A 27,337-nucleotide genomic window follows, 5' to 3' on the forward strand; every position below is an offset into this window, starting at 1 on the left:
TTTTTCTTTTTTATTTGTCTGATGTTCTTATGCATTTGTTTTTTCTTCTGATTGACCTGTGCACTAAAGACGTATTTGTTTTGTTGTTGATGCAACTTTGATATCGCTTTTTTTGTGCAAAGTTGCGTCAGTAGTGGGGCTTAATTTATCTTTTCAGCAACAGTTGTTAACTCATCCTTTAATCAGTCGCTCAGCTGACAGATGTGATGATCTTTAATTCGGAGCCGATTCATACCCTCATTTACTTCTACTGGACAGTTATAGTGATGCGTAATTGGAGCCCGCTCCACTATGCAAGTTAATTCCAACAGACTGTGGTCGCTGTTGTCAGTCTTGCGTATTGCCATAGTGTCTACTTTTGGCCAGAATGACAGAGATCCAAATATAGTCTAACGTTTCCAGGTTGGTCTTGGAGGGATGTCTCCGTGGATGTTACCATTAACCACCTCGCAATTCCTTGCTTGCATAGCCTCCATCCATTTGTCTCCTCTTGTATATATCGTGCCCGTTTCTTGATGGTACTTCGAACCATGAAAAATTAAAGTCCCCGCAGATTATCATTGTTATATCCCGGCATAATGTTAAGCATGGGTAAATTATGGCTGTAACTACTTTAATAAAATTTGCAGAGGAAATCATTGCAGGATTCCAGTATAGGTTAATAAACAATAGCTCCGGAGACTAATTTGTTGAGACCGATGTTAGATGTAATAGGGATCCTTGTACAAAAATATTTGGCATATACGTTTTTACAATCTCCCAGCCATAAGAGTTATTTACCATAGTGATCAATCCGGAAAAAGGTCTTCCACAATGATTTTTCTTTGCTTTGTTTAGCACAATGGTGTACCCATCTTTTACCGGGGTCTCCCTCAGCCAAGTCTCTTGGAGACAGATTATAAAGTTATTTGTCTGCGGGATAGGAAAATCTTGGAACAGGTGGATAAATCCTCTGGTGTTCCAGGATATTATCCCACATGTTTCCTTTCCCATAATTGATGATGGTTACGCTTGGGGGACTTTATAAAAAATCAACTCGCCTTGCGATTTCGACTGAGTATTTCTGAGTAAAATTCATTGGAGACCTAGAGGCTCTTACAGAAAAGTGATTCCTCAGTTTGTCGCGTCGGTGTTCATTTGATGTATTTAATTCTGTTGATTTCGGGACTTGTTTCAGGCTTCTCTCAGATTGTACTTCGAAACCATACGATAGAAGTTCGTCTCTTGCTGCTAAAAGGGATTTTTCCACAGCTGTTGATCTAATGTGTAGAAAAACCTTATCAGCCAACTTTTCAGAGATGTATTCGACAAACAGTATGTCTTCTGTAGTTATTGTGCGTAAAGCCGGAATGTTATGGAGTAATTTCATCACGTTTCGTCTGTTTAAATTGACATCACTGTCCTCTGGGAACAGGTTTTCCACCCTGATTTTCCACGTTTGCTGAGTTATCTCTGTCTGGTGCCTTTCCTGATCTTTAGTTTTCATTGTATGTTGTTTGTTTAATTGAGCGGTAGTCATTCTTGGGTTCAGATTTTTCGGTGACATCTTGGGCCTAGCGGTAGGTGGTTTCGGTATAATGCATTTTTCACCATGGACTGAGGGTAACGTGGAATCTCTACATGCGTTCAACCGCCCTTTGTTTTTGTTCAGCCAATCCAGCCTGAGGGGTAACCTCTCGTCTTCTTTGTGGCCTTTCTTCAGCACTTATTTCACCATTTGGAGTTGCTGAGACTGCTAAATCAATAGAGTAGGTGGATCAATCGCATAAGTCCACAGAAACTTAATCGTCCTCTGGTTGTTGTGTATCAGAGTCTAATCTTGCCTGCTTTTTTGGATTTTGCCTTTGGTTTAAAGATGGCTTTACGCTGTTGGGCTGACTCTTCTGCTCCATCGGTTGTTCCTTAGCTGAGTTGTCAGATGCTTGGCCATGTGGTGCACGCTCAAACAGGCCAAGCTTATGGGGGGGTTGTCAAGTTTCTTACAAATTGTTTGACGTTGGTGGAAGGCTTTTAAAAAATATATATTTCCAGCCCTACTTAAAGCAGGTCCTTGTTTTTTTGCGGTCATCTTTGCTGTCGTTGCAGTGCATGGAGGAAGATTCTTTGCCGAACCTGTAAATATGTCAAAGGTCATCTTCTTCACAATTGCAGACATATCTGCTGGTACGGCACTAGAGTTCTCGGGTACTTGTATTTGTTAATTTCCAACATTCTTATTTCTTGTAATGTCTTCACAATTACATTCATCTGATGGCACCAAGGGAGCTGCCAGGATGCTACTTTGCTCACCAGTCAGTCCCGGAACTCTTGATTGTGTCTCACTTATAGGTAATGCTGTAGGCATTTCAGGCTGGGAGGCCTTTCCTGAAGATTGAACTTGTTCTAGGAGAGGCTAGGGAGTTGGCAAATGTGCTCTGATCTCATTTCCACCAGCTTCACCGCTATGTTGTCCGTAGATCAAATCACGATTCGAATGAGTGTTGTGTCTCAGCCATTTCATACATTTTAGGGTTCCAGACATAAGAGTAGAATTATCGACCTGGGCACTTGTCGCCAGATCGCCAAGGCGATATTGCCATTGTGATGAGATCTCTGACTATTGAGTTGTGTCATCACATCTACTTTTGTGATTAGGCTGTTGATTTGGGCTTCTTGGTCTTTTATGGACTCATTCAAACTTTCATATAGTTTTACAAAAGGAATGAGAGCCAAGGAAGTGCCTGCTAGAACGTTATTGTGGATTTGGATGCCTGCAGCCACAGACAGATTTGTTTTATTCAATTGTTCCTGTGCAATTTTTTCACATACTGATTGTGACAGCACTTCTTGCAGTTGTTCATCCTGTAGGGCTTGACTCACAGAACGTTGTGCACATTCTCTACTTCCATTGCGCCTTTGTGTGTTTGTTTTGGCCATGCGGCGCCCTGGGCCTTTGGCAGATTTTCACCAAGAGAGAGTGAACCTTGCTTAGTTGGAGTGTACTGGATTGCACTCTGTGGATGATTGAAGGGCAGCCCCATTGGTTCAGAAGTGGACCGTCTTGATGTCTCAGTTCTGTCACGTCCACTTCGGGCTGTATTTGACGATTTGTCACTGGGTGAATGTAGAAAGCTTTGTAGTAGCTTTTCTTTGATAGACTGAAAATCCACCGTTAGTCTCTCAGGGAGACGTGCTTCTCAACCCGCAAGGTCGAGGATTCTTGGTGTCTGGCTAGATGGAATTTGCGGCTTGATTTCTATTTATGGTTGTTGTCGCAGCAGTGCCGCTGCCGTTGTATGAGTATGTGGAATTTGCGTACTGAGTGGTGTGCCACAGCTGTCAGTGTGCAGTGGAAAGGGGGCATGGCAAAGTGGGCCTGTCGCCTCTCCCTCTTGATGCTTCACAGCTATCACTTGTTGTCTCCACACATGCCTTTGTCTGCGTCGTCGTTTTGCGCCGTATATCCAATTGAAAGGAGGACGAAGCAATGCCATCCTGAAAACTTTTGTTTCTGAGAGTTCTGCGTTTAAGCTCACGTGATTCAATAGAATTGTTTAAGACCAGCCCGATCTCATATTGATCTATTAGGGGCACAAATACAAAGTTTGACGTGTTTGTGTTGTCAGCAGACACTTGAATTTGCAGTAGCTCTGTGTCAGTTACATCAAAGGGAGATTGAAATGACGACGTATTCACCTCAATCAAGTTCGTCTCCAAGGATAATGCAGAGGGGGTGGTTGAGGGGATTACCGTCTGTGTATGTAAATGGTCGCTATTTATGGGATTTACACGCAGCCCTGTGGTATCATTTGCCTCGGTACTTTCATAGGCAAAAGCATTTTTGCTAAAATCTAAACAGTTAGATGCGGCTTCTACTTGAGGCGCCGAACGCGCCGAGCAGTACAATATGACTGCAGGTCTCAGACAGGCGCCAACTACTGGCTTGAGACCAAGGCGTGCTAGTAGTTTTTCTTCCTCAATAGAAGTCAGTCAATGCAAATAACGTTGACAAATTGTGTGTCGCTGGAGGCTCAGTTTTCGTAAATCGTATGACAGCGGTGAAATTAATGAAGATCCAGGGCTTACCTCCATGATTCCTCCAGTCGCCTCGGGTGCAGGGGGAGCCCAGCTGTTCGGACTCAAGTTGAATTTTCTGTTTTGGCCGGGTCTGTGGGGCCATTGTGCGGCTGTCACTACCGGCGGTCGCAACAAAGAGTTTGCCGTGGGACCGTGGGTCTAGGGTGGACTGGGGTAGACTGGCACTCTCCTCGAGACTCCGCGCATGCGTACACCTTTTAAGGTGGAGTCACCCAGAGGCAGAGACCAGCTTAAAGAGACAGTATTATTTCTGTATTTTTTCAGCAGTAGCACTGAACCACGAACACAACACAAACACAACGTAGCTGCAGCTCCTCACTTGTGCAGGGTCTGGGATAGACTGGGACTCTCCTCGGGACTCCGCGCACGCATACACCTTTTAAGGTGGAGTCACCTAGAGGCAGAGACCAGCTTAAAGAGACAGTATTATTTCTGTATTTTTTCAGCAGTAGCACTGAACCACGAACACAACGTAGCTGCAGCTCCTCACTGGTGCAGGGTCTGGGGTAGACTGGGACTCTCCTTGGGACACTATACCCTATTCCTTTAATAAATAATGCCCTAACAATGACGTCACTCACGCATGCGCGGAGTGACGTCAACACCTGCTTAAGGATATAAAATGGCCACTAGTTGTCACTGTAGCAGACATTCCCGGTCATCCCTGACAAATGGAAGCCTCTGCAGTGACCCCGACGGCAATGACAGCATAAGAAAGTCTCTAGAACAAACTCACCCATGTCCTTACTCTCACTAGCTTCTTAGTTCTCAGGACCCCTAAGAAGCTTTTAATCTAATGCTTAGACTTTCTTCTATTGACAGTTGGAGACTGAACCAGTTCCCCAACTATAATAGTAGCAAAGTCTATATGAAACATGAAAATACCTGTCTGGAATTCACCTTTAAGGTCACAAGCTCACGAGCTGGTAAGACACAACTCTTCATTAGTTTCTATCAGGTTAAACCAGGTTACTACCTAATACTTACCACAAACCAATGCATGTCTTTCTAGATATTAACAGCCTTGAATAACCAAGAAGTCTTCGCCGGAAGATAAGATTGCTTTCAATTGCCAATTACGGAAAACAAGTGGGGAAATCAATCACAAAAAAGGTCAGCATTCTTGGGCTCTAACTTATTTTTAGTCGTCGTTTGAAAGTATAAATTCAGTATTCATTTCTGATAAAGGCCACATCTGACAAATGAATCGTATCGCTTCACCTACACGATTTTCAACACGATTGTGGATTAATTGACTGTTTTGCACTAACTTGTATACCAAATATGGTTCTAATGAAAATTATTATTTTTCTAAATGTTTTTTGTAGATAAATCTTGCCCCTGATGAAGAGTCAAATACTCGAAACGCTTTGGGCCAATTACACAATATATTTTATTATCTTGTGATAACATAAAATTGTCATTTGAATTAGTCATGTGGTAAGCTGATGTTTGTTAACTAATGTATACTTTGAGTAAGTGGTCACATGCCAGGTTAGTCACCCTTCCCATAGGGGTACCTCCATAGGCATAGTTTACCACACACAACTGTTTGATCTGATATTCTCCGACGGTAGATAGTGTGCAGGGGACGGGAGTTCCCTAATAGGGAACCCTTCTTTGTTCCAACCAGACATACCACCACAGCTTCAGTACTTTGGAACACTACCACAGCTTTAGTAATTTGTGATTCATGACAGGTTTTGACAAGATTCACTTTAAAGTACTTCAACACCTTCAAGTAGAAAAGGCACGCTTACTCTGAATATTCTTCAAAAGGGGCAGCATCTTTGCCTCTTAACTGTCTGCCACAACAAATTCAAATAATATTCATCTACAGCAAGTTTCCCTTCCCCAACTTTGCCATCACCCCTCTGCCAACTGTTAGCCCACGTAATTACCCAGGAGCTTTGGTGCCACTCTCTTGGCTTCAGGTAATGGTTGCACAATTGTATCTTTTGCAAAGTTGAACTGCTATTGGGTTCCCAGTTACAGTTAGATGGATTTTTGGCTCTGAGAAAGGCTACTTTCAATCTTAGTATAGGGAGAATCTTGGCTTGGGCAATGCTTGCTCTTCTCTTCAATTGTAGATACATTGTTTAATGCTTAACTTCTTTTATAAGAGATGAATGCCCGTGTGAAATAAAGGATAGAGTTCAGTCTTCCTTCAGAAAGCACAATTAGGTGCACACAACCACTTCTTCATGTAGCTTTGAAAGGTTAAAGGTTTAGTAATGGTCTTAGTAACGTTAAATGTTCGGCAATGGCCTTAGCAATATTTAATCTTCATAATGAGTGACACGCAACCACTTCTTCATAATCTTTACAGTCTGTTAAGGGTTTAACAATGGTCTTTCGTAGCGTTTGCTCTTCACGCGAACAAATGGGAATTACCAGATGTACACAAGTGCTACTTTTCCATTGTTCCCTTATTAAAGCTTCAACTAATAACTTCAGTTCGCTTGCGACTATACGCGAGTGAATAGGAAACTGGATACTGTTGCCGGCAGGGCTCGCGCAAGGAATCAGAATGCCAGGTTTCACTCACCGGCTTCTATGAACCTTGTTCTGCAGGTTTCATAACTTCCACGACTTCTGCCACAACTTCTACTGCTTCTGGCTTCACAGGGACCCACACCCTTCCTCGCTGAAGGTGTCTCCGGTCCGGCCACTCGTTTAAGGTGCCCCTCTCGTTCCTGACACCCACGGTTTGACAACAGCTCCTCGCCTCAGTCTCCAACACGTTCTCTGCACGGCAATCAGACTCACATGGGGAAAGACAGCTTTCCTGCACGTCTTCCCCTGCACAGTCTCTGCACTTCAGAGTTTGGGGAAACAGGACCTTCTCAAAACAAGCAGGTGAAATCTGCTACATGCACGTTTCCAACATCCCTCTGGTTCTCCCGCTTCTGCTTGGTTTGCCAGCTTCGTGCCTTCGTCTTTCTGCTTCTACTGCCACAGCACGCACTCCGGTCACAGTTCCAACTCCTTTTGATTGCCTGCACCTGAGGGGGCCTTTTATCCCTCAGAGGTTCCTTCAGGTCTGGGCTATTAGGCTTAATTACCTGACTATTGCTAGAACATATCTCTTCAGCCCTCTTCCTCGTCCCAGTGCTCATGGGATTATGGGACTCATAGTCCCCAACAACAAAGTTAGTTCTTTCAAATAACTTTTGATTTTTAGACCCCTTAAAGTTGTTTAAAGATGAATCATTAGAATGTGTAGTTGCAGAGGAAGACAGTCCATTTAAGGCAATACTTTAAAGTCCTTTCCGTTCTACCTTTGGGAGTAAGGAGGGCATTTACCTTGAGATACTTAAAAGGGCCTTCCTGTTCGTTTTTTATGGTACTTGTGCCCAGAGCCACAGATTGCATGTGTAGTTCAGATATATTATGATGGCAATAAGCCACTACCTGCTTTTGTAATTTAGAAAGATGTTCCCTTTAACGAACACATACTGCGTCTCATCCCACGGGATCTCACCACCCTGGGCCTTGTCTCCTCTCAGGAGATCCTCCCGCAGTTCACCACCACCAAGGTCAGGATCAGGAAGCATCTGCCTTTCCCTGGCCACCTGTGAGGAGACTTTAGGTAGGGTTTCAGTGAGAGATCCGTAGGATTCTTCATAGCTCTAAGTCGTACTGCAACAGTAAGTCGAGAGCCTCCTCAACAGACACCTGACGTGAAGCCATGACAAATGTGGTGATCTAAAAGCGTACTGTACAAAGAACAGATCAAGATTGAAACACCAAGTAACTTTGCTTTTGAAAATAAGGGAACTCCTGTAGAAATGGGTCTTCAATGGAATAGACCAACACCACAAAGTTGCGTCATATTTCTCTGAATTTATTTATAAAATGTATCAGTCCTCTAAAATATATTCCACTCTTAACACGCCAAATTAAAGTGATTACTAACTTGACACTCACTTCAAATATCAAATTGTAGCTCACTTCTTACTGCTCACTTACACGTAGTACTTGCACGTAGTCGGACTGCAACAAGCTACCTGCACCTACAAAAAAGAGAACAAAAGGTCTAAGCAAGATGTCCTCTTTCCCCATGCATATGACAAACACATGTTTCATCATAGCACAGGACGCATTTTGTGCATCACTTATTGGGAATTCCCCAACATAACGTCTGGGCAATGTTAATCTCCTCAATGAAAACATCCATGCCCCTCTTAGATAGGTGCACTCCCTGTCTGTGAAACATCACTGCACCTTTTATAAAAACCATGGTGAATTGCCCTCGTTTTGTAATCCCTTCATCAGTTTTGCCATTTCCCTGTTAAGATTTCTCACCGAGGAGTTGATGGCCTTTAACTTCCCTGGAGTTCTCCAATCCCTCCTTGGAATCAATTGAGACCACGCGACCACAGTGTTTGGGAACCTAATTGAAATCCACTCTAGTTCAGCCATAAGTAGCTCCTGTACCCCTCTTCGTCCCAGAGAGACTGTCATTCCCTCCCAGATACATAATCCTCAAGAAAGGAGGGGGAGCTTCCTTTTTCACCACAGCATCGCTGATAACTCTTCTGAGTTGTTGAAGACGCATACCCCTGAAGCTGAAACCAGCATAATGACACGCAAATCCCTCTGAGACCCAGATGTGTTTGGGCCTGTGAAATGTGTTGCTGCCCTTCGAATGTAAGAGAGCCCATACAATCCATACATCCCCCATCCTCTCTAGGAAATGCAAAAAGAAAAACTCACATGAATTGCACCAGACGTAAATTCCAAACATTGGCGCAGCAAGTGCATGCATATGTTTCTTGAAGCAATTCCAGACACACATTACCCCCAAATGTTATAATGCGCATTTCATGTTAGGGAACACTGCGTACCTCACTTCAAGGTTATTATGTAATCAACGCCTAACTTTCAGGGAGAGAGGTGGAGTGCACATTATGTCATGCTGTCCAAATATCTGAGTTCTACTGGCATTATTGTAATCTGTGATTAGGACTAAGCCTCAGTGAAGTCTCCACGGCTAGCACTTGTTGGGTCACTGTACACTATACAGAACTCTCCCACAAACCGCCTCTCAGCCTATTTTTACTTTTTAGCTCCTCAAATAGTGGATCACACCAGCACAACCTTCCTTCTACCAGTCCCCACCTATGATGAATCATAAGTTCTTCAAAGCGGCTGTTCTAAGCCACATATCGTAGGTACCGTCCACACAGAAAATCTCCCTTCGCACCTCCCCCTAAATACACCAAGGTGATTCAATGATCACCTATACCACACTAACCTGTGAATGGGGGGTTCAATACTACACTTAACATGCAAAGTTTCCTTAAGCCTTTGCTTTTGCCTCAAATCGCACTATCCCCATAGCCATCTTCACCAAAGAACATAAAAAGAAAGAGGTTGATAACTTGGCAAAACCCACATGATAAAAACACTGCACTTTGCTTCACATAAGTGACTACAGAGCAACTAATAACAGTGCCTGCCACATTTGCTTAAATCACTTGTGGATGGGAACCCATGTCACCACATGCAAACTTATCAACAGTACAAAGCATGAGACATACAGTTCCATGTGTTTGCGCTGTTGAGTAAGGGGGGGAAGACGCAAACATGTCTGTGCTAATATTACAAATGTTAATTCCTTCTGCTCATGCAATGCACACTTGCTATGGTGCTCATTTCCTTTGTCAGAATACTGTGCAGGGGAAATAGGCACCATACCAAGTGTGCGTTGCATGCTCAGAATAAATAAACGTGTTCGTTACTATCACTGAGATGTTTGATAAATTGGGGGTCATTCTTATGTTCCCAAAATGCACTTTGTTTTAATGTAAAGCAACCAGCATCCCATCTTCAGAGCACACACACTTACGCCCATCCCCAGTCCCACCCACACCATACAGTTGTCTCCCCAGTCCTAAACACACAATACTACAAAATACCCACGCCACTCGCCTCCCCACCCCCAGTAAAAGCTCTGAAAATAATTACAAAATAGCAGATTTTCCCCTTCCTTGGGGCAGATCGGCAAAGTATGATGCCATCTGCCCCCAGGGAGGGAAAAATCTGTTGCACTATTCCTTTGGGGTCCGGAGGGGGATAGGGCCGCTAATTATGCTAAGCGGCCCCCTGCCCCTCAAAAAAGGCATCCCTGGTGTTCTAGTGGCATTGCTTCGCTGCAACTATTGTGGGCTCCTGATTTCATGCTCTGACCCCGGCAAGATCCTTCACTTGAATTGATCCTCTTGGTGTTTCGCTTTTGTGTCATGTGTAGCTGCCCTAAAAACCACTTACCAGACCACACAGACCAAAAGTTCTTCCGACTCGGGGAGGCAATAACCAACACTTAAGACCGATAGTTAGAATACAATTGGCTCTTTACAGGCCCTTTATTCACATAAACTATAAACACATACACCACTCTGTAAATGAATAGGGTTTAATACACATAAACATACACATAGGCTCGGTAAGGATAAAGATGATACATCACTGTTAGTGTAGTTAAGAGAGAAAGCCTCATCTCGGCCTCCACGACACTACCCAGTACTAAAGCAGGTAGGCAGAGAGATCACACGTGCTAACAGGGTTTGGAGCGTTATCGTCCTCCCTCTCAGCGTGACTTCATCACCTGGGGTTCCAATTCTGATTCTATTACCTGGATAGCTGGTTGGCGGCCGGTGCACGCATCAGAGCCCCCAGGGGACATCCGATAGTGGTACTTGGAGGCCTGTGTGGGGGAGAGGCCATATCATTAGGCTGTCTGCGCCCTCCACGGAGCTTCGGTAAGAGCAGCGCTGTGGTTTGGTGCCTCTGTGCAGTACAGAGATGGCAATATCTTTCTTGCTTCTCCCTTGTGGTGGCCGTGTAGTCTGCGGACTGCGTGTGGGCGCGGACACGGCAGGAGGTAGTGTGGAACCTCTGGCCCGGCTACGTTGCACACTGCTATCTGCATCTAGCTCGACTGCACTCAGTTTCATCCTTGCAGCCCAGCACTGCATCTGTAAGATTACCAAAAGTGCTCCATGAGTCGGGAGGAGCCCGGGGGTCACTATATACTGTCACAAGGACATGTTTGTGCCATATAAGATCACCATATATTGCTTCTGAAGACTGGTGATTGATTATTGCAGTGGGAGAAAAACCACTGAGTAGGTGCAAACAATTTACCATTGGCGTTGCCAACCAGCTGGAGGACAGTATGACAAAGGGTGCAGGCAAGCGTAAAGGGCCAATGGACACGCGCACCAGTACTCCGCTGGTTGCCTCCCGAGACTAGTGACCACTGCGAGTACTGCTGAAGTGCGTATGGCAGTTGAATCCACACCCACAGACCCCCTCTTGGCCGCTATGCAGAGTGGCTTTGCTGCAGTGAACATAAGGTTAGATGTTCTAGCAGCCAACATCACCTCCCAGCACACCAAATTAGATAAAGAAAGCAGTCCGATTACAGGGCCGGAGACCATAATTGACAGCATGGAAGATAAAGTTGAGCAGCACAATATCGACATTACCTCATTGAAGAAAGTTCTGGCAGTGATTTGGAACTAATGTGATCACCTGGAATCACACTGTGGCACAACAATGTCCACATAATTGATGTACCAGAGACCGCTGTAAATGGGGCAATGGAACCATTTATCAAGGAACTCCTGCAACAACTGCTGGGGGCACCAGAATTCTCAGCCCAATTCTTGGTGGAGGGTGCCCACCGTGCCCTTGCACCTGTCAAAATACCTGGAGCACCTCCATTGCCAAACTGTTACATTACAGGGACAGAGACTTTATATTGAAGTTGGCTAGTTGGATAGAGACCGTGGAACCCTACACTTCGAATCAGCTCAAATTCACATCTACCCTGATTTCGCTGCTAATGCCCAGGTGTTGTGCAGATCCTACGACCTAGTGAATCGACAGCTGTGACTCAGATAAATCATGTACGCTCTCTTATTCCCCGCTAAGCTTTGCATACATCGTGGAGGAAGAGCGGACTTCTTTGAAAGTCCTGCTGATGCCATTACATACATCGAAGCATCGATTCCACTTCCCTCGAAGGGAGCTCCCGGTGATCGCCGTTCTCAGGGGCACTGATCCTTGTGCCGCAGATGTGGGAGAGTGAACATTCGTACTGTCCGCCATGGAGCTTGCTTATAGAGAACTGGAAAATGGGCCATGATTGGTGACAAGACGAGATGACTGGCTGTTGTTGTTTGCATTGGTTCCAAAGAGATCTCAGTTGCTGTGGGTTGGGGTATGCATCATCAAGTTGTGGGAGATGATGAGGTGGGTCATTGATGGTGGGGGGGCGGCTTGCAAGGAGCACGTTGGTCTTATGGGTGCGGTTAAAAGTTGTAAAGGTTCAGGCAAACCGTATATTGTGCTACATGGGTGGTCTTGTTGTACTGAGCTGTCCCCACAGGAGGTTATCTCGCAATGGCTGGTATTGATGCACTTTTACTGGACCCTTGCAGATATACTTGTTTGGCATAGGTCGGGGGGTAGGGAGGATATGAACATGATCAATGACCCCACTATGGATAGCTCCTCTGCTACCCCCAGCCTCTCGCCTTAGCGGCTCAAGCCCTGTCACAGATTGTGCTGCAACTACACTTGTCGGATGTCTGGCGAATGCTGCACCCTACAGTGAGAGAGTACACATACTACACTACAGTCCATGATTCCATGTCACCGAGTGATTATTCGCTTCTATCCACACAACTGATGGGAAGGGAACAAGGGTGCACCCTTTCTTCCTCGCACCTTCCCTGATCACTCTCACATCGTGTTATCCCTGGTCTTTACTCACTCACGCATACCCTGTCCTATTTGGTGTATGCCGGCTGCACTACTACGGGATCCCAATCTCACGGAAACACTTTATACCAAAATCAAAGAGTTCAGTAATGTGGGCTCTGTGACAGTGCAGATCAGATATCTTGACAACGAATATGTGAGGCCGAAAGACAAAGCTCTCCTGGGGCTGATTAAGGGTAACCTATTGCAATTCCAGGACCTGGTGGACCAGGAAGTGCTACTTATCCAGTGCTCGCTCGTCGGTATGGCGAGTCCGATAGGCCAGGACAGGCTCTTGCTAGGGCAGTCAAAATGGACTTCATCCTCGTGTTCTTACTGGCATCACCGTGGCCTCAGTTGCCACCTTGACTTCAGACGATGACATCAATGCGGAATTCCAGGCATACTGTGATTCCCTATATTCCTGCAGGGACGTTAGCACAATGAAGAGCTGGTAGAGTATTTGGAGGGCATTGATCTTCCAGCACTGCCAGAAGCAGTGCACCTAGCACTGGATGCCTCAATAACTGCAGAAGAAATATCTGCTGCCATTGCTGCTCTGGTGTCCGGTAAGGCCCTGTGGTCAGATGAGTTTGGGGTTGAACTGTATAAAAAGTATAGCGCTGTCCTCACTCCGCACCTGTTATGTGTATGGGAAGAGTCCCTCGAAACCGGGTTCCTCCTGCAGTCTACGCATGAGGCAATAATTATGTTTTTGGAAAAACCAGCGAATCCTCCGAATGAGGCCACTTCATATCGGCCACTATCATTGCTAAACACGGATGCAAAGATCTTTGCGAAGATAATCGCGTCCAGACTCCTTCCCTATATGGTGGGCCAAGTGCACTCCGAGATTCAAGCCCGACTAGATTCACAGCATTGAATCTCCAGGGGGCTTTTTGGCATCATTTTCCAGATTGACACGTGGGCTAGGGCGGTGGTATCATCTTTGGATGCTGAGAAAGCCTTTGACTCGGTGTCCTCGTGATATTTAATGAGGGTCATGCGTCAATTTGAATTTGGGGCTGCTTTTCGGAGCTATGTTCAACTTCTCTATTCTTGACATGTAGCCAAAGTGAGGACCAATTCTAAGTTGTCCCCTACCATTGGTCTGCATAGGGGGCCATGCCAGGGGTGCCCTTTATCTCCCCTACTGTTTGCACTGACAATAGAGCCACTTTCAGCGGTCATGAGGGGTAGACATGGACACAGAGGGATACGCATGTCAGGAACCCCAAAGGTCATATCCTTGTATGCTGACGACACATTACTATATGCCCGCAACAGCATAACCGAGCTTAAGTCTGAACTGTTTACCCTCACTGATGCCACACTTCTGATTCAAATACCAGGGCATTCGGGTCTTGAGATGACTGTGCACTTTGTATGCAGATAATTATACCGAATATATACAAGACTTGGAGGCTAAATTTAAGAACTGGGCTAAATTGCCAATCTCACTGTATGGTAGGTTGTCCTTGCTGAAAATGATAGTCCTCCCAAAGTTATGATATTTCTTCTGCAATATTCCTTTCTGGCCGGGCAGGGTCGTCTTCTCGTCTATAGAATCCATAATGGTGGGGTTCCTATGGGGGTCTGGCACAGCCAGAATGAGCTGGGAGAAGCTCACAGAACCGTACAAGCGAGGGGGACTGGCCGCCACCAATGTTGAACTATACTACCTGGTCTGTCAGGCTGAATATGAAGGCTATTGGTACTCGCTAGGGCCCGAAGCTGTGCACTTGACGCTTGAGAAATACTGGGCGTCCCCCACTAGAGTCATTCATCTTTAGTGACAAGTATAATGACTCCTGTACCTTTAACCCAGTTCGTAAGACTGTCAATGCCTGGGCCAGGTTGTTTCATACGATTGGAGCTTATAGTGCTTTATCATAAAGCTATACATAGGTTAAGGTCAGCGGCAAAACGGTTGTGGCTGATGTTTCCACATGAGCCAGAAACCCATCTGCTCAGACGCAATTGTCATGAACAAGGAGCCCAGACGACTAATATCCAGGCTGTATGGACTGGTTCTGAATGCCCAACCCACAAGGATTAATGCATGGCAGAAATGGGAACATGACTTAGGAATCCAATTCTCCGACGTCCAATGGCAGAAGTGCTGCGTGCACACTAAATAGGTGTCCCTTTGTGCCCGATACAGATTAATTCAGTTTAAACTGCTAAACCAGTTGCACTATACACCAGCGAAACTTGCAAAATTAACTCGAGGTTCTTCGGTTTAATGTATGAAATGTGGCCGCTCCCCGGCCAATACTGTTCATATGTTTTGGCACTGCCTGTTGTTAGGGGAAGGTAGCTGCAAACCTTCATGAGATACTAAATATTCCCCCTAAACTAGCACCTGTCAATTACTTTCTGGGGGACATAGGCAAAGTGTTGGTGGTAGTCAAGCGATTTTTTTTTTTGATTTTTTTTTTTTTTTATCTTAGCATGTGTTGTAGCCAAAAGATGTGCGCTTCATTGTTGGAAGTCAAAGTTCCCTGACGCATGCAGAGTGGTTGCATGATCTCATTTATATCTCAGACAAGGATCTGGCAGCTGCTGAGCGATGCAAAACTGATGTGGACTGATGCCGCACTCTAGGGCTAAGCCCTACACAACCTTTTTGATCTTTGTATATTATGTTTTCATGTATGAAGGTTGAATAATGCTTATGTATGCTCGGTCTGTCATTAGGTCCCGTAATTCATTCTGGTACTAGACCTCATTTGAGTGCTTTTCTGTACTACCCTGTAATGTTTGCCTATGACTTAAAGTTTAAAAAAAGGAAATGGGAGATCTCCCCTTTCCGCCCTCGATCAAAACGGCATGAAAACGCCAGCTATAGAGTGAGAAATCTACCTTTTCCTTCACACGCTGAAGCCAAAATGGCTGTGGCGCATGAAATTATAAACAGTCTCACGGCAGCGCCATTATGCATGCTGACGTGAAACTGAAGGAAATCCAGCCAGTGGGCCGGGAGGAGGTGATCCACCCCCCTTCTCCTTTCATATCCCGGGGGTTGGATTTACAGTTTGTGCTACTGTGATCGCACACAAAAGTGCTTAAAAGGACAAGCAATCTCATCCTTTGCACTGCAGAAGCAGTGAAAAAGGATGAGATTGCTCTTCCTTAGCACTTAAGGAGTTAATATGGGAACCACTCCAATGACGATTCTCCCTGGACACCCCATGGCACAACTAATTTGTGAAAAAATCCTTATCCCAGAAGTTGAAGTATTGGTGGGAACTGAGAGAGATGATGCTGGATTTGGCGAGATGACAGAGGCCTAGGAGGGAAGAGACATACCACCCAGAATACCCAGCCCAGCGTCTATCGAATTTGCCAAGGCCCAACTGGCCGATCCTCTCCTTGAGCAAGCCCACAGAACTCTAGTATCAGAAACCGTCAGGAGAACCCAGCGGTCCCCCCACTTTATCTAGCACAGAGGTCTGTTATATCGAGTGGATGTGAACTTGAAGGGCGAAGGTGCAACATATTACCAACTGTTGGTACCTAAACCATTTAGGAAGGCCGTCCTGGTACTTGCTCGCGCTAGTCTGATGGCTGGACACTTGTGGCTGGAGAAAACACTACAGACCCGCCTTACGTGGTTCTATTGGCCCAGCGGCTATCCTAAGGTGAAGCAAGATGTGCTGCCTGTCCAGTCTGCCAGAAGACGACCCTGCACTGATGTGCCAAGGGCATTCCTACAACCACTCCCCATCATTGAGGTACCCTTCTTTTGAATTGGGATGGTGTGATGAGGTATTTAATAGTAATGCTTAATTAATTACGTATGGGGTCACGTATCCTTATGTTACCTGGTACGTTCATATTCAGGAGGTGCTGTTTTCTAACCTGACGACCGCTTTGTTTGGTTGCCAGGTGACCAGCGACGAGCGGTCCGAGGCCGGGGGGGTGACGGTTATGTGTGGGCGTATTGACGGAGCGGAGAAGGAGAGCTGAGGGGCTGATTTCCCCGTTCGTTGCGCAAAGGAAAAATCGTTGGTTCCTGTTGGAGTTAAGCATTGTTGCGCTGAAAGAAGCTAGAGTTTATGTTGACAAGTTGATCGTTGGTCGGCAGAGTTCATATTGATTAAAGCCTACAGCTGAGGTATGCCGAGCCGTGAGTGGGCGTGTCTCCCTGCCCTCCGTCTCTGGGCTGGTCGACACAGCGATCAGCTGGCTTCCAGCTGAGGCTTGCAGAGGCAGAACGCAAAGGAGAGAAGAAAGTGGAGGAGGGTAAAAGGGGCGGACGCAGCGATTCAACCCTTTCAACTATGTCGCTGCCATAATGGGAAGGAAAGCTGTGATCGAAATGTCCGCGTAGCACAGAAGCAGGTCGGACAGCAGGAAGCTTCACACTCGAGGTACGTGGGACTAAGGGTGTCCTGAAATGAATCCATTAATTGCTGGAAACCAGCAGGAAGACCCGAACTTGAAGGGATATGCTGTTTTACCTATAATTCATGAACCTTTTCCACGCAAGCTGAGCTTTCAAACCACGCTAATGGGAAGGAAATGGAGCTACTGTAATACCAGTTATTGAAGCGCTCTCTGAAAGCACAAGTAGCTAATAGTAGAGCACTGACGAGAAACCAGAGCTAAAGAGAAGAGTGAAAGGTGCTGAGAACAAGAAAGGGAGGTGAAGAAGCTGGAAACAGTGAATAAAACAAGAAAAGGGCTAGAACGTAAATAAAGACAGTGTGGTAGCGAAATAATAGGTACTAAAGACAATGAAAACCACTACAAGAGACTAATCCTGAAATGGAAAGCATGAGGAAAGGACAGTGAGACACTTCAACACCACTTACCTGATTAGACTCTCTGTCAAGGGGCGTCACAGCTGGAGAAGCTTTCTGGAGAAACCGCAGCAAATGCGTATCCTTTTTCTGAAAAAAACAAAGAAAGAAAACTTCATGTTAATAAAGACAGTTGTTGGGTAGAAGAATTCCCACCAAAACTACTTATTGGCTCAGTGTTCTTATTACCTCAGAGTACCTATACGTTACAGATGGACATCGTGGGAACTCTTGAACCTTCAAAAGCTGGAAATAAATATGTTCTTGTAATCCACGTTTATGCCACCAGGTATTCTCTTTGCGAAGTAGCACTAGTAAAGCCATCCTAAAAGTCTTGATACCATTCTTTACCCAAGTGGGATTCTACACTGAAATCCTCACGGACCAGATGCACTAGTTTCATGTTCTCATGTTTTCTTTTTTCTAATCCTCTCACCACTCCTCACTCCTGGAGTGACCACTTTCCATCCATCTGGATGCCTCCTGTCCTGCAATGGGGCTCTTTCGTGACCTTTGCGACTCTCTCTCTATTCTTCCCTCTGGACCGACTCACTTGTCAGGGCACACTCTTGAATTTCTGATCTCCTTAGATCTCCCCCTCTCTAATCCTCTCACCACTCCTCTCTCCAGGAGTGACCACTTTCTCCTCTCATCTCTCTCTCTCTCTCTCTCACTACCCCCCAGGCCAATCCTCCCCGCAAACTGCCACACACCTTCTCAATCATCTGATCTATGAAGCCTGTGTCAGTTGAGGCTTTGGCCGCATCTTTCTCTCCCCCTCCTGCACCTCTGGCTGACTCACACCCTGACATAGCCCTCTCCATGCTCCACTCTGCTACCTCAGATACTCTTGATGTACTTGCCCCAGTCATGAGGTTCCGCATGAAGCATAAAATCAAGTGCAGCTCCTGGTAGTATTCTGACCTAGTCACCCATAAATGCAAGTGTAGGGTGGCTGAGAGGAAATGGCAGGCATCTTGCACATCCTCTGGCAAATTGGCCTGCCGCCTGCTCCAAAGGCAATACCGACTCTGTCCTTACCAAGAAGAGAGCTCATATCCAAGCCTGCGTCTCCGCGGCATCTAACAATTTGGCCAAACTCTTTAAAATCTGCAAGGAACTGGCCAATCCTTCTGCAGCCTATACCTCCCCTGTATCTTCCCAGGCCCTCCGTAGGGCCCTGGCCTCTCACTTTCTCTCTAAAACCCAGGACATCACGTCCACCCTATCAGCTTCTCCTGCTTCTCCCTCCACTCTCTCCTCTTTGTCTGGCCTCGTTGCGGCCCCCTCTTCCCCCTTCTCTGCCTTTCCTCTCTTCTCCTCTGACGAGGTTTCTAGGCAAGTCAGATCTATGAAAACCTCATCTAAGCAGGTTCTTCCCTGCTCTTCCAAGACCATAAAGGACCACATTGACACTCTCGCTCTAGCCTTGGCTGACTTCTGCAACCACTCCTTTGCCTCTGGAACCTTCCCCTCCCCCTGAAGCACTCTTGTGCACCCTCTTCTCAAGAAACCCTCAGCCGCCCCCTCCCTTCCAGCTAATTATCGCTCGATCTCTATCACTCTTTTCCTGGGGAAACTCCTGCAAAAGCTAGCCATCTCCCAGCTTAATCTTCACACTGAATCTGTTGGTTGGCTCCATGACCATCAGTCTGGCTTCAAAGCAGCCAGAAGCATGGAAACTGCTCTCCTGAACACCCGTGAAGACCTTCTCTCCAACCTTGATTCTAAGCTCCCCTCTGTCCTCATCCTACTGGATCTCTCGTCTGCCTTCGACACGGTCAACCATGCCATCCTGCTCAACCGGCTCCATGATAACCTAGGTATCGCTCATCAGGCTCCGTCCTGGCTGACTTCTTTCATCTCTGACGCCCTCCCAGGTCCAACTTGGGTCCTTCCTCTCCTCTATCTCTCTCGCTCCACCTGTGGTGCTCCCCAGGGGTCTAACCTTTCACCCTGGTTGTTCAATCAATACCTGGCATTCTCGCCCACAGCATTGCTACTCTCTGCTCTAACTTCCAGTGCTATGCTGACGATACCCTGCTCGTCTTCAGGCTCCCCTCTGCCGCCTCTTCTTCTCTCATCCCTGACTGGCTGACTGCAATCCAGAAGGGTTGCGCCGCCAATGATCTCTGCCTTAATGCCAGTAAGACAGAGATCCTCCTCATCGGCACACCTGCACCCCTCTTTCCCTCCACTCTATGGCCGGCCTCCCGTGGCCCTCTTCCCCCTCCCACATGTGAGGCTAAGAACCACAGAATTATCTTTGACTCCACACTCTTCTTCTCTCCTCACATTTCTGACGTCTCCAAGAAGTCAAATTACCAACTGCCCCTCCTCAGAGGTATTCTTACTTTCCTCTCCTTCCCCCAGAAGCTCACTTTCTCCAGAGCTCTGGTTCTCTCTAGGCTTGACTACTGTAACAGCCTCTTTTTAAATCTTCCCGCCTCTACTCTCCGTCCTCTGCAACTCATCCAGAACAGAACTGCGAGACTTGGCCTTGGCCTTAAGCCGAGGGATTGTATCTCTCCAGCACTGAAATCTCTCCATTGGCTCCCAGTGGCTGCAAGGATCCAATTCAAGACCCTTTGCATTGTCCACAAGGCCTTCTGGGGCATGGGACCAAAATATCTCCAGCTTTCTCTTCAGAAGTATCTTCCTTCTCGAGCTCTTCGCTCCTCCACCTCCAACTCCTTTAGAGTCTGGTGTTTTTCAAAGTGACAGGCTGGGGCAGAGCTCTCTCTTTGTCTCCTTGCCTCTCTGAAAATTGAGCAGAACCATCTCCGATTCCAGAAGCAGCTCAAGACTTTCCTCTTTGCTTCTGCCTTCCATCTTCCACTTCCCTGCTGATCTTCTGTCTGATACTGCACTGGTCTACCTGGCTACCCTCTGAATCACGGGCCCAGGTCCCTGCCCTCCCAGCTGCACACCTGCACTGCCTCTGGTACCCCTGCAGTGGGGCTGTTTCTGCAACCCTAGAGCCCCCCTACTTGCACTTATGTAACCCTTGTTGTCTACACTTAAACGCCTGCACTGCCACTTGTTGGCTGCACTTCTTTTGATGTCTTGATCCAATTTCCCACACTTCTCCTCCTCCCCTGGGACTTTTTTCCCCTTTCCTCTCTCCTGCACTTGCGCAATCTCAATGTCACTTGGCCTAGTCAGATCGTTGTCTTGTCCTCCCTTGTTCCCCTCCCCTCCCTTGCCTTGTCGTGCCTTGAAGCACTTGTGTATAGGCGCAGTATGAATAAAATATCATATCAGGTTGACATTGATGGCAGAAATGAAACACTTGATGAAAATTCAGACCTGCACGTCTATCTACTATCCCCAGGCAGATGGGCTTGTTGAACGATTCAATCAAACACTGAAGCGCATATTAAGGCGACTCATTGCTGAGGATGGCCAGAATTGGGACGACCTCATCCCCTGGGCCCTTTTTGCTATTCAGAGGACACCCCAATCCTCCATGGGGTTCTAGCCATTCAAATGTGTCTATGGACATAACACCAGAGATATTGGCATCGTGAGGGAAGAACCGTGCAACTGACAGACCAGTGGCCATCCTATGATTGAAAACACCCGCTAATAAATGGAAAAGGTAAGGGAGCTGGTGTGGTCAAATCTGCAGGAAGCCCACGCTCACCAAGAGAAGCCTTATAACAAAGGATCCAAACTCTGCACCTTCCAGACTGGTGATAAGGTCATGATGATGCTGCCCACTGTGCACAATAAACTACTGGCACGTTGGCACGGTCCGTATGTAGTCATCGAGGCTATATCCAATCTCCAAGCGGACCACCAAAAACCCAGGCAACTTTACCATGTCAATAAATTAAAAGGAATAGAAGGATAACAGCAACTACTGCTATACACAAATAACACCTGAGAAATGTGTCTTCCTATACAAGTCCATGGCGTGGAGATGCCCACAGGACTCGCCATTTCCGCATACCAGTAGTTGGCCCAATTGTTGAACGAGTATCAGGATGTGTTCTCTACAAAATCCGGAAGGGTCAAAGGAGTGGTTCACCACCTAGAGACAATCCCAGGTTGTGTCATACACCTGAAGCCATATTGAGGCAAGGAAAAGGTTGGTCTGAGAGGAGCTAAGGAAGATGCTGGACCTCAGAGTAATTGAACAATCATACAGTGAATGGTCATTTCCAATAGTGATGGTCCCAAAACCTGACCAAATATGGCACTTCTGTATAGACTTTTGTTGACTGCAGGATGGTTTAAGTTAGTTGCCTGTAACTATTGTTCTCCAGCATGGGTCTGGCATGGATTCACATGCGAACCTGCCCTCTGGCCCCTTTGCGGCTCTTCTTGGTCATACTGCCACTTACTGAGCTTACACAATCTGAAGATGGCTGCCAGAGGTGGGGCATAGGGAGAGGGCTGTCATTGGATGGGGGCAGAATGACACAGAGGACAGTAATTAGTTTAGAGAAATACAATTTTAAAGTGAAGGTGAAACAGTTTTTTCTTTTACAGAGGATTCCCAGCCTGATGACGGGGAATAGTCATGAGCATGTGAATCCATGCCGGAACCATGCTGGAGAAGTATCAAAATGTTATGATGCATACCCAGTGCTTCGAATTGGTAGAAACCTTGGGCCAGGCCAAATATATCTCCACCCTGGACCCAACTAGGGGTTATTGGTGAGCTCCATTGGCATAAAGCTATATACCAAGAACTGTTTTCTACCCTAGATGGCCTCTTTCAGTTTACGGTACTTCCCTTTAAACTACATGGCGCCACAGAAACTTTTCAATGGCTGATGGATCAGGTCTAAGCTCCATGCTGAGAGTTTGCAGGGGCCTACCTTCATGACATAATCATCCATAGCAATTCCTGGCCTGACCATCTGAAACACCTCAGGGAGGCGTATGAACAACTACGCAAAGCCAACCTTTCCAAGTGCCGTTTGACTCGTATACCTGGGCTTCCAAGTGGGGAATGGTCAGGTCCTTCCCCAAAGAGATGAAATAGAAGCCATCCAGTGTGCACCCCAGCCGATCACTAAGCGAGACATACAAACTGGTCTGGGATTGTTAGGGTACTACCGAAGATTCATCACAAATTTATATAGTGCCTACGGCCAAGCCATCTAAGCCCTGTGTTTCAAAACGATGTGTTCCCATAGGAGTGACTACATAATTAGAAGAGTTTGAGTCTCTTTCTGAAGTCGAGAATGTTATTGGACTCTGTAATGTCATGGGGATGTGACAAATCCCACGTTGTCATCACTGCTCTCAAAGGGGGACCCTCCTTTCCCATGAGACCAGGCGGGTGAGGCCGCTACCCGATAGGCTCCCTCGCGGTGGCACTCAGCGGGTGGATCTCATGGGAGGGGAAACCCCCTTTGGGACCAGTAACAACCACATCGGGGGAACCTGCTATTCCCAACAAGCCCATGACCCTGGTACCCCTTTCCAGAATGACCCCGCCTTTCCTTCCTCTGCAAACCTATCCTCGCACCCTATGTATGCTGCTAAACCATTACCGATGGAGAGTACTGAGACGAGGAGTCTTAGTGAGTTACCCATCAACACTCACTCACTATTGAAATGAGGAGAGAATGCGAAGCACTACCAAGTGAACATTGGAACCACGTTCATCAGTCTAGTGGTTCACGAATTGTGATTGGAAGAAACATAAAAACCAATGAAGGACTTGACAGGTCGTCAAGCCCTCGCCGGAGGAACCGCGAGAACCAGGAAGAGCCCAACATGCAGGCGGGTTCTGACTGGGATGCCGAATGGAAGGAGAGTGTGTCCACGGCTAGTCCAGGACATGAGGACCGCGCAGCCCGCAAGCAGACCAAGACTCTAGATGCTCCAGAGGTCCGGGGACCGTGAAAGTGCAAAGGCACGCCATCCCCGAAAGGGATAAGCCTGCAGAGCTGCCGCAGGGAGAAGGACGCTCTGGAAAGTTACTTGAGTGACGCGAACAAGCCCAACTGCCTCAAGGGAGCCAGCACTCGTAAACATACCACAAGGTACGCAGGTAACCAAAAGGGTCCTGAAACCTCAAGGAGGTGGTCGCAAAGCTAGCAAAGAAGGGTCTGGAACCCTAATACAGTGCGAGGAGAGCAAGGACGTATATGGATTTGTGCTAAAGTTTGACAGGAAAGTAAACCAAGTCCACAGAAGGGAAAACTAAAGCCTGAATTGCGGGTCTGGGGCTCGCACAAAAAATAAGGAGAATTGGAAGATGGTGGGAAGTCCACACAGTACTTGCCAGGTTAGTGAACCAAGTCTGTCTGACCCACTACAGCCTGGAAAGCGCATCCAGCAAACACTTCTTCATCGCAGTACTTGGTGAGAGGAAACCAGGTCTGCACCCAAAGGTCAGAGACCCATTCCAGCTTGGAAATAAAATCCAGGCAACGCTTCTTCGTCGCAGTGCTTGGTGAGAGGGAGTTCATTCCAAAGTTTAATGGCAACCTTTTTCCCCCTCCAAATAGCATTTTGAGTTCTTTCATTTGCGGCTTCTCCTGTTAATATCGTGGGAATCGCTTGCAGCGAGCAAAAAAAAGGCGGATTAGATTAGGCAGATTTTCATTTCTGAAAACCAACTCTGCTATAAAAGCACCAAGACTAATATATATAAAGGTTTTAAGGAACAGGGGGGCACCCCCATATCTCTGTGAAATATTTTTCAAACTACTGGATGGATTTACTCCAAACCAGGCAAGGAAATTAAGTCACTGCTTTGTAGGGATGTAACGGTATAACGGTATACCGTTAAAGATACCGTGAACAACTTAATTGAACAATAATAACTGTCACATTGTTTATACCGGTATACCGTTTATACCGTTAAGTGTGCTTTTCAATCTTATTTGGAAAGGCTGCAGTAAGCAAGTGCTGCGCAGTCTTGGTCTTACACTGTTGGATGTGCCGTCTGCCAAGGGGGCCTTGTTTGGCAGACAAGAGAATAGGGAAAGTGAGGCCGCATTAGTAAATGCAGCTTTGCTGCTGTGACCGCTCTTTCTCTATGCTCACTAGAGTCGGGTCAAAGATCAGCCGACTTTGTGCAAATTGTGTTGAAAGCTGCCCAGTGCCTGAACCTTTGTGTTCCCCATGCAAAGCTGGTAACGATGAGCTGACCGGCTGGCTTCATAAGCATACCGGAGACTCCGCCAGACCTGGATTTCATGGGCAAACTAGAACAACGTTATTTTGTTTCAGGCATTATTTATTTGAAAGGCAGCATACAGATTTTAAACATTTTCACATAGTCATGCTGCTCCGCGCTACAGGTCAGATCATCTATGGTGATTGGCCCGATTTTCAATTTGCAATTAGCAAGACCACAGGGACATCACGAGGGTGAGCTGAGGGCCTGAACTGAAAGTGAGCATTTTATTTTTCCTTTTGTTCATATGTAAACAAATGTAATAAAACGTTCAGTGACTTGCAAAACAGTGGAGCCAGGAGAACTTTGCTTAGCAACCACTCAGCGAGCAGGAGCAGAAATGTATCCATTCAGCCTGGCCCGGCATCATGTCCCATTAGTTCAGTAAGTTAAGGTCCTACTGCACTGAGCAAACACACATTGGAACAGCGGTTGCTCTGGCTGTGCAAATTGTAAAAAAAAGGACGGCCAGTGAAGTCATGCATATCGAATTGCTCTCCCCAAGCTTTAGATTTAATGAACTTAAGTTTCTCATTGTCATGGATCGGATAGCCATCCAGTTCTGTTTTAGCTTAGAATTCTGGGATTTGTAGTTTTCCCATCCATTTTAAAGATGGGTAACTACACATCCCAGAATTCAAAGGGAGAAATGAACTGGATGCCCTTCTGATGCATGTCCACAAACAACTTTAGCTCTGTAGACCAGGCATGGACTCGCCTTTAGGGCAATAGGCCCATGGCCGAACCAAAAACATGAAATGCTTTTGCGGGCCAGTTTTTTTGGGTTAAAGTGGGGCACTTTATTGGCCAAAGTGGGCCAGTTTGATGAGTGTTTTCACTATGCGGCTAAGAGTTCCGAGTACTGTTGCTGAATAAATATTCTTTAAATTTACAATTTGCATCACATTTTACCGAAAATCTCCCCCTTGGGTACTATTCAAACAGTGTTCCAAAAGGAATGAAACCCTATTTGCAACTGTGGGACACTTTAATGTTGGTGACCGAGAACATTTTATGCCCCCGTCAGAACCTGCTATAGACTGTTTGAACACTGGGCCTATCAGTGCTTTCTGCTAGAAAATAAACTGCCCCCACCACTGTCCTCTGTGTAGATTTGCACATTGGCAATAGAGTTGTTGCTTCGCTTGATCCTTCACCTATATGCCTTCTGCATATGGCACTGGACTGAAGCAGGCAGGACAGATTCTACATTCAATTTGAAGTATCCAGAGCAATGACAATAAAATATTTCTTAGGTCTATTCTCAATTTGTGGCACCACCCATGAAAGCATTCCTCCCTCTGAACTCGCATCACAAGGGTCCTAATGCACTCAGATCTGGGGAAAGCGGTAATGATGGGCCTGTGGTTAGATGGTGGTCTAGGCCATATTTGTGCCGATATGTATTTTAACTTTGTCATTTTCAAAGTTTTTTTTGTTTTTTTGCCACTATTTTTAAGAATCAATAGCGCCCACTGAAAGCTGTCCCTTTAGGATCACATGGTCAGTGGTGACTCGAACTTCAGACCGTCAATACACCAAGCAGATGGTAAACAAGCTATAGTGATTAGATCACTATGCAACCTTTCAGTTTGCCTGTGTTGGTTATGACATTTTGACAAAAGAAACACAATGACATGGGCTTTCAGACCCACATGAGTGACTTTTCTCCCTTTAATGGGATAAAGAGTTGTCAAAAAAAACTTTGTCTCAGCAAAGGGTCATGATGGCCATGCCATGTGGTTCCAAAAAAATGCAAATTGAGGCCAATTTTCAAAGCGATGTCCTGTGACTGAGCAGTAAGCTAATCGCTCAAAACATGCATTATAACACTTCCACTAGTCACTCTTTCATTCAAGGCGATCAACGAGTTAGTGCCATGAAAGAACAATTCTGCAGCCGCCTTAGATTCCTGGAGGATCAGCTAAATATGTGCAGAGACAAGTTTCAAAATGCTACCTTGCTACAGCTGGAAAATCTTGCCTTTGTATTCAAAAGTTAACTAAAAAGCATTGTTAATGGTACTTCAAATGCAACGAGGCAAAGTTAAAAAAAACGGGGTTTTTTTGTTGGTACAAGTAGTTTCAGTTGGAGCAGTTTTTAATGCCATTCCGTAAACCACAAGTGCCTGACACAAAATCAGTATGTTAGCAATAGAAAGAATAAATACAGTGCCAAGAAGGAAAAGGATTAACTTTGGGTTGGCGGCTTTGGAGTTTATATATTTATAATGGATAATGTTTTCTAAACATATGACAATGGGGATTTCCCTGTTTCTGTCATTGAATTTACATATAATAAGTCACACCGCGAAAGTCGCTCATCTCTGCGGGTATTCCCTGCTGCCATATCAAAGGGTAACATGTCCGTGATTACTGAACCCCTTTTGGCCAGCAAGTAAACTAAATGCTGTAACGGGGAGGGAGGGAGGGAGGGAGGGAGAGAGAGAGAAAAAAAAGACTGTGCATATGCGCACAAAGGCATGCTACCATCAGCCTCCATTGATCTGTGGCATGCAGATTATCAAGAT

General features: G+C 46.1%; 2 protein-coding genes across 4 annotated transcripts in view; one reads left to right on the forward strand and one right to left on the reverse strand.

Moving 5' to 3' along the window:
* SUMF1 (sulfatase modifying factor 1) overlaps window positions 1-27,337 on the forward strand; it is a 901,271-nt gene that overhangs the window by 850,818 nt on the left and 23,116 nt on the right. Inside the window, exon 9 of one of the 3 annotated variants that reach the window (XR_011301918.1) lies at window positions 5,090-5,190. The exons of the other annotated variants lie outside the window; for them this stretch is intronic. The gene's annotated coding sequence lies outside the window, so the exon portion shown is untranslated. The remainder of the gene's footprint in view (window positions 1-5,089; window positions 5,191-27,337) is intronic. 3 annotated transcript variants of the gene reach the window in all.
* LOC138566358 (histone-lysine N-methyltransferase SETMAR) overlaps window positions 7,904-27,337 on the reverse strand; it is a 415,975-nt gene continuing 396,541 nt past the window's right edge. The window contains exons 3-4 of the mRNA XM_069643511.1: window positions 17,673-17,750; window positions 7,904-8,093 (exon numbers count right to left, since the gene is read on the reverse strand). Of these exons, the coding sequence (XP_069499612.1) occupies window positions 17,689-17,750 (62 nt within the window). The 3' untranslated portion in view covers window positions 7,904-8,093; window positions 17,673-17,688. The remainder of the gene's footprint in view (window positions 8,094-17,672; window positions 17,751-27,337) is intronic.

Source organism: Ambystoma mexicanum, chromosome 2p (genome assembly GCF_040938575.1).
Source record: "Ambystoma mexicanum isolate Mex_15411 chromosome 2p, UKY_AmexF1_1, whole genome shotgun sequence".
NCBI classification, from domain to species: domain Eukaryota; kingdom Metazoa; phylum Chordata; class Amphibia; order Caudata; family Ambystomatidae; genus Ambystoma; species Ambystoma mexicanum.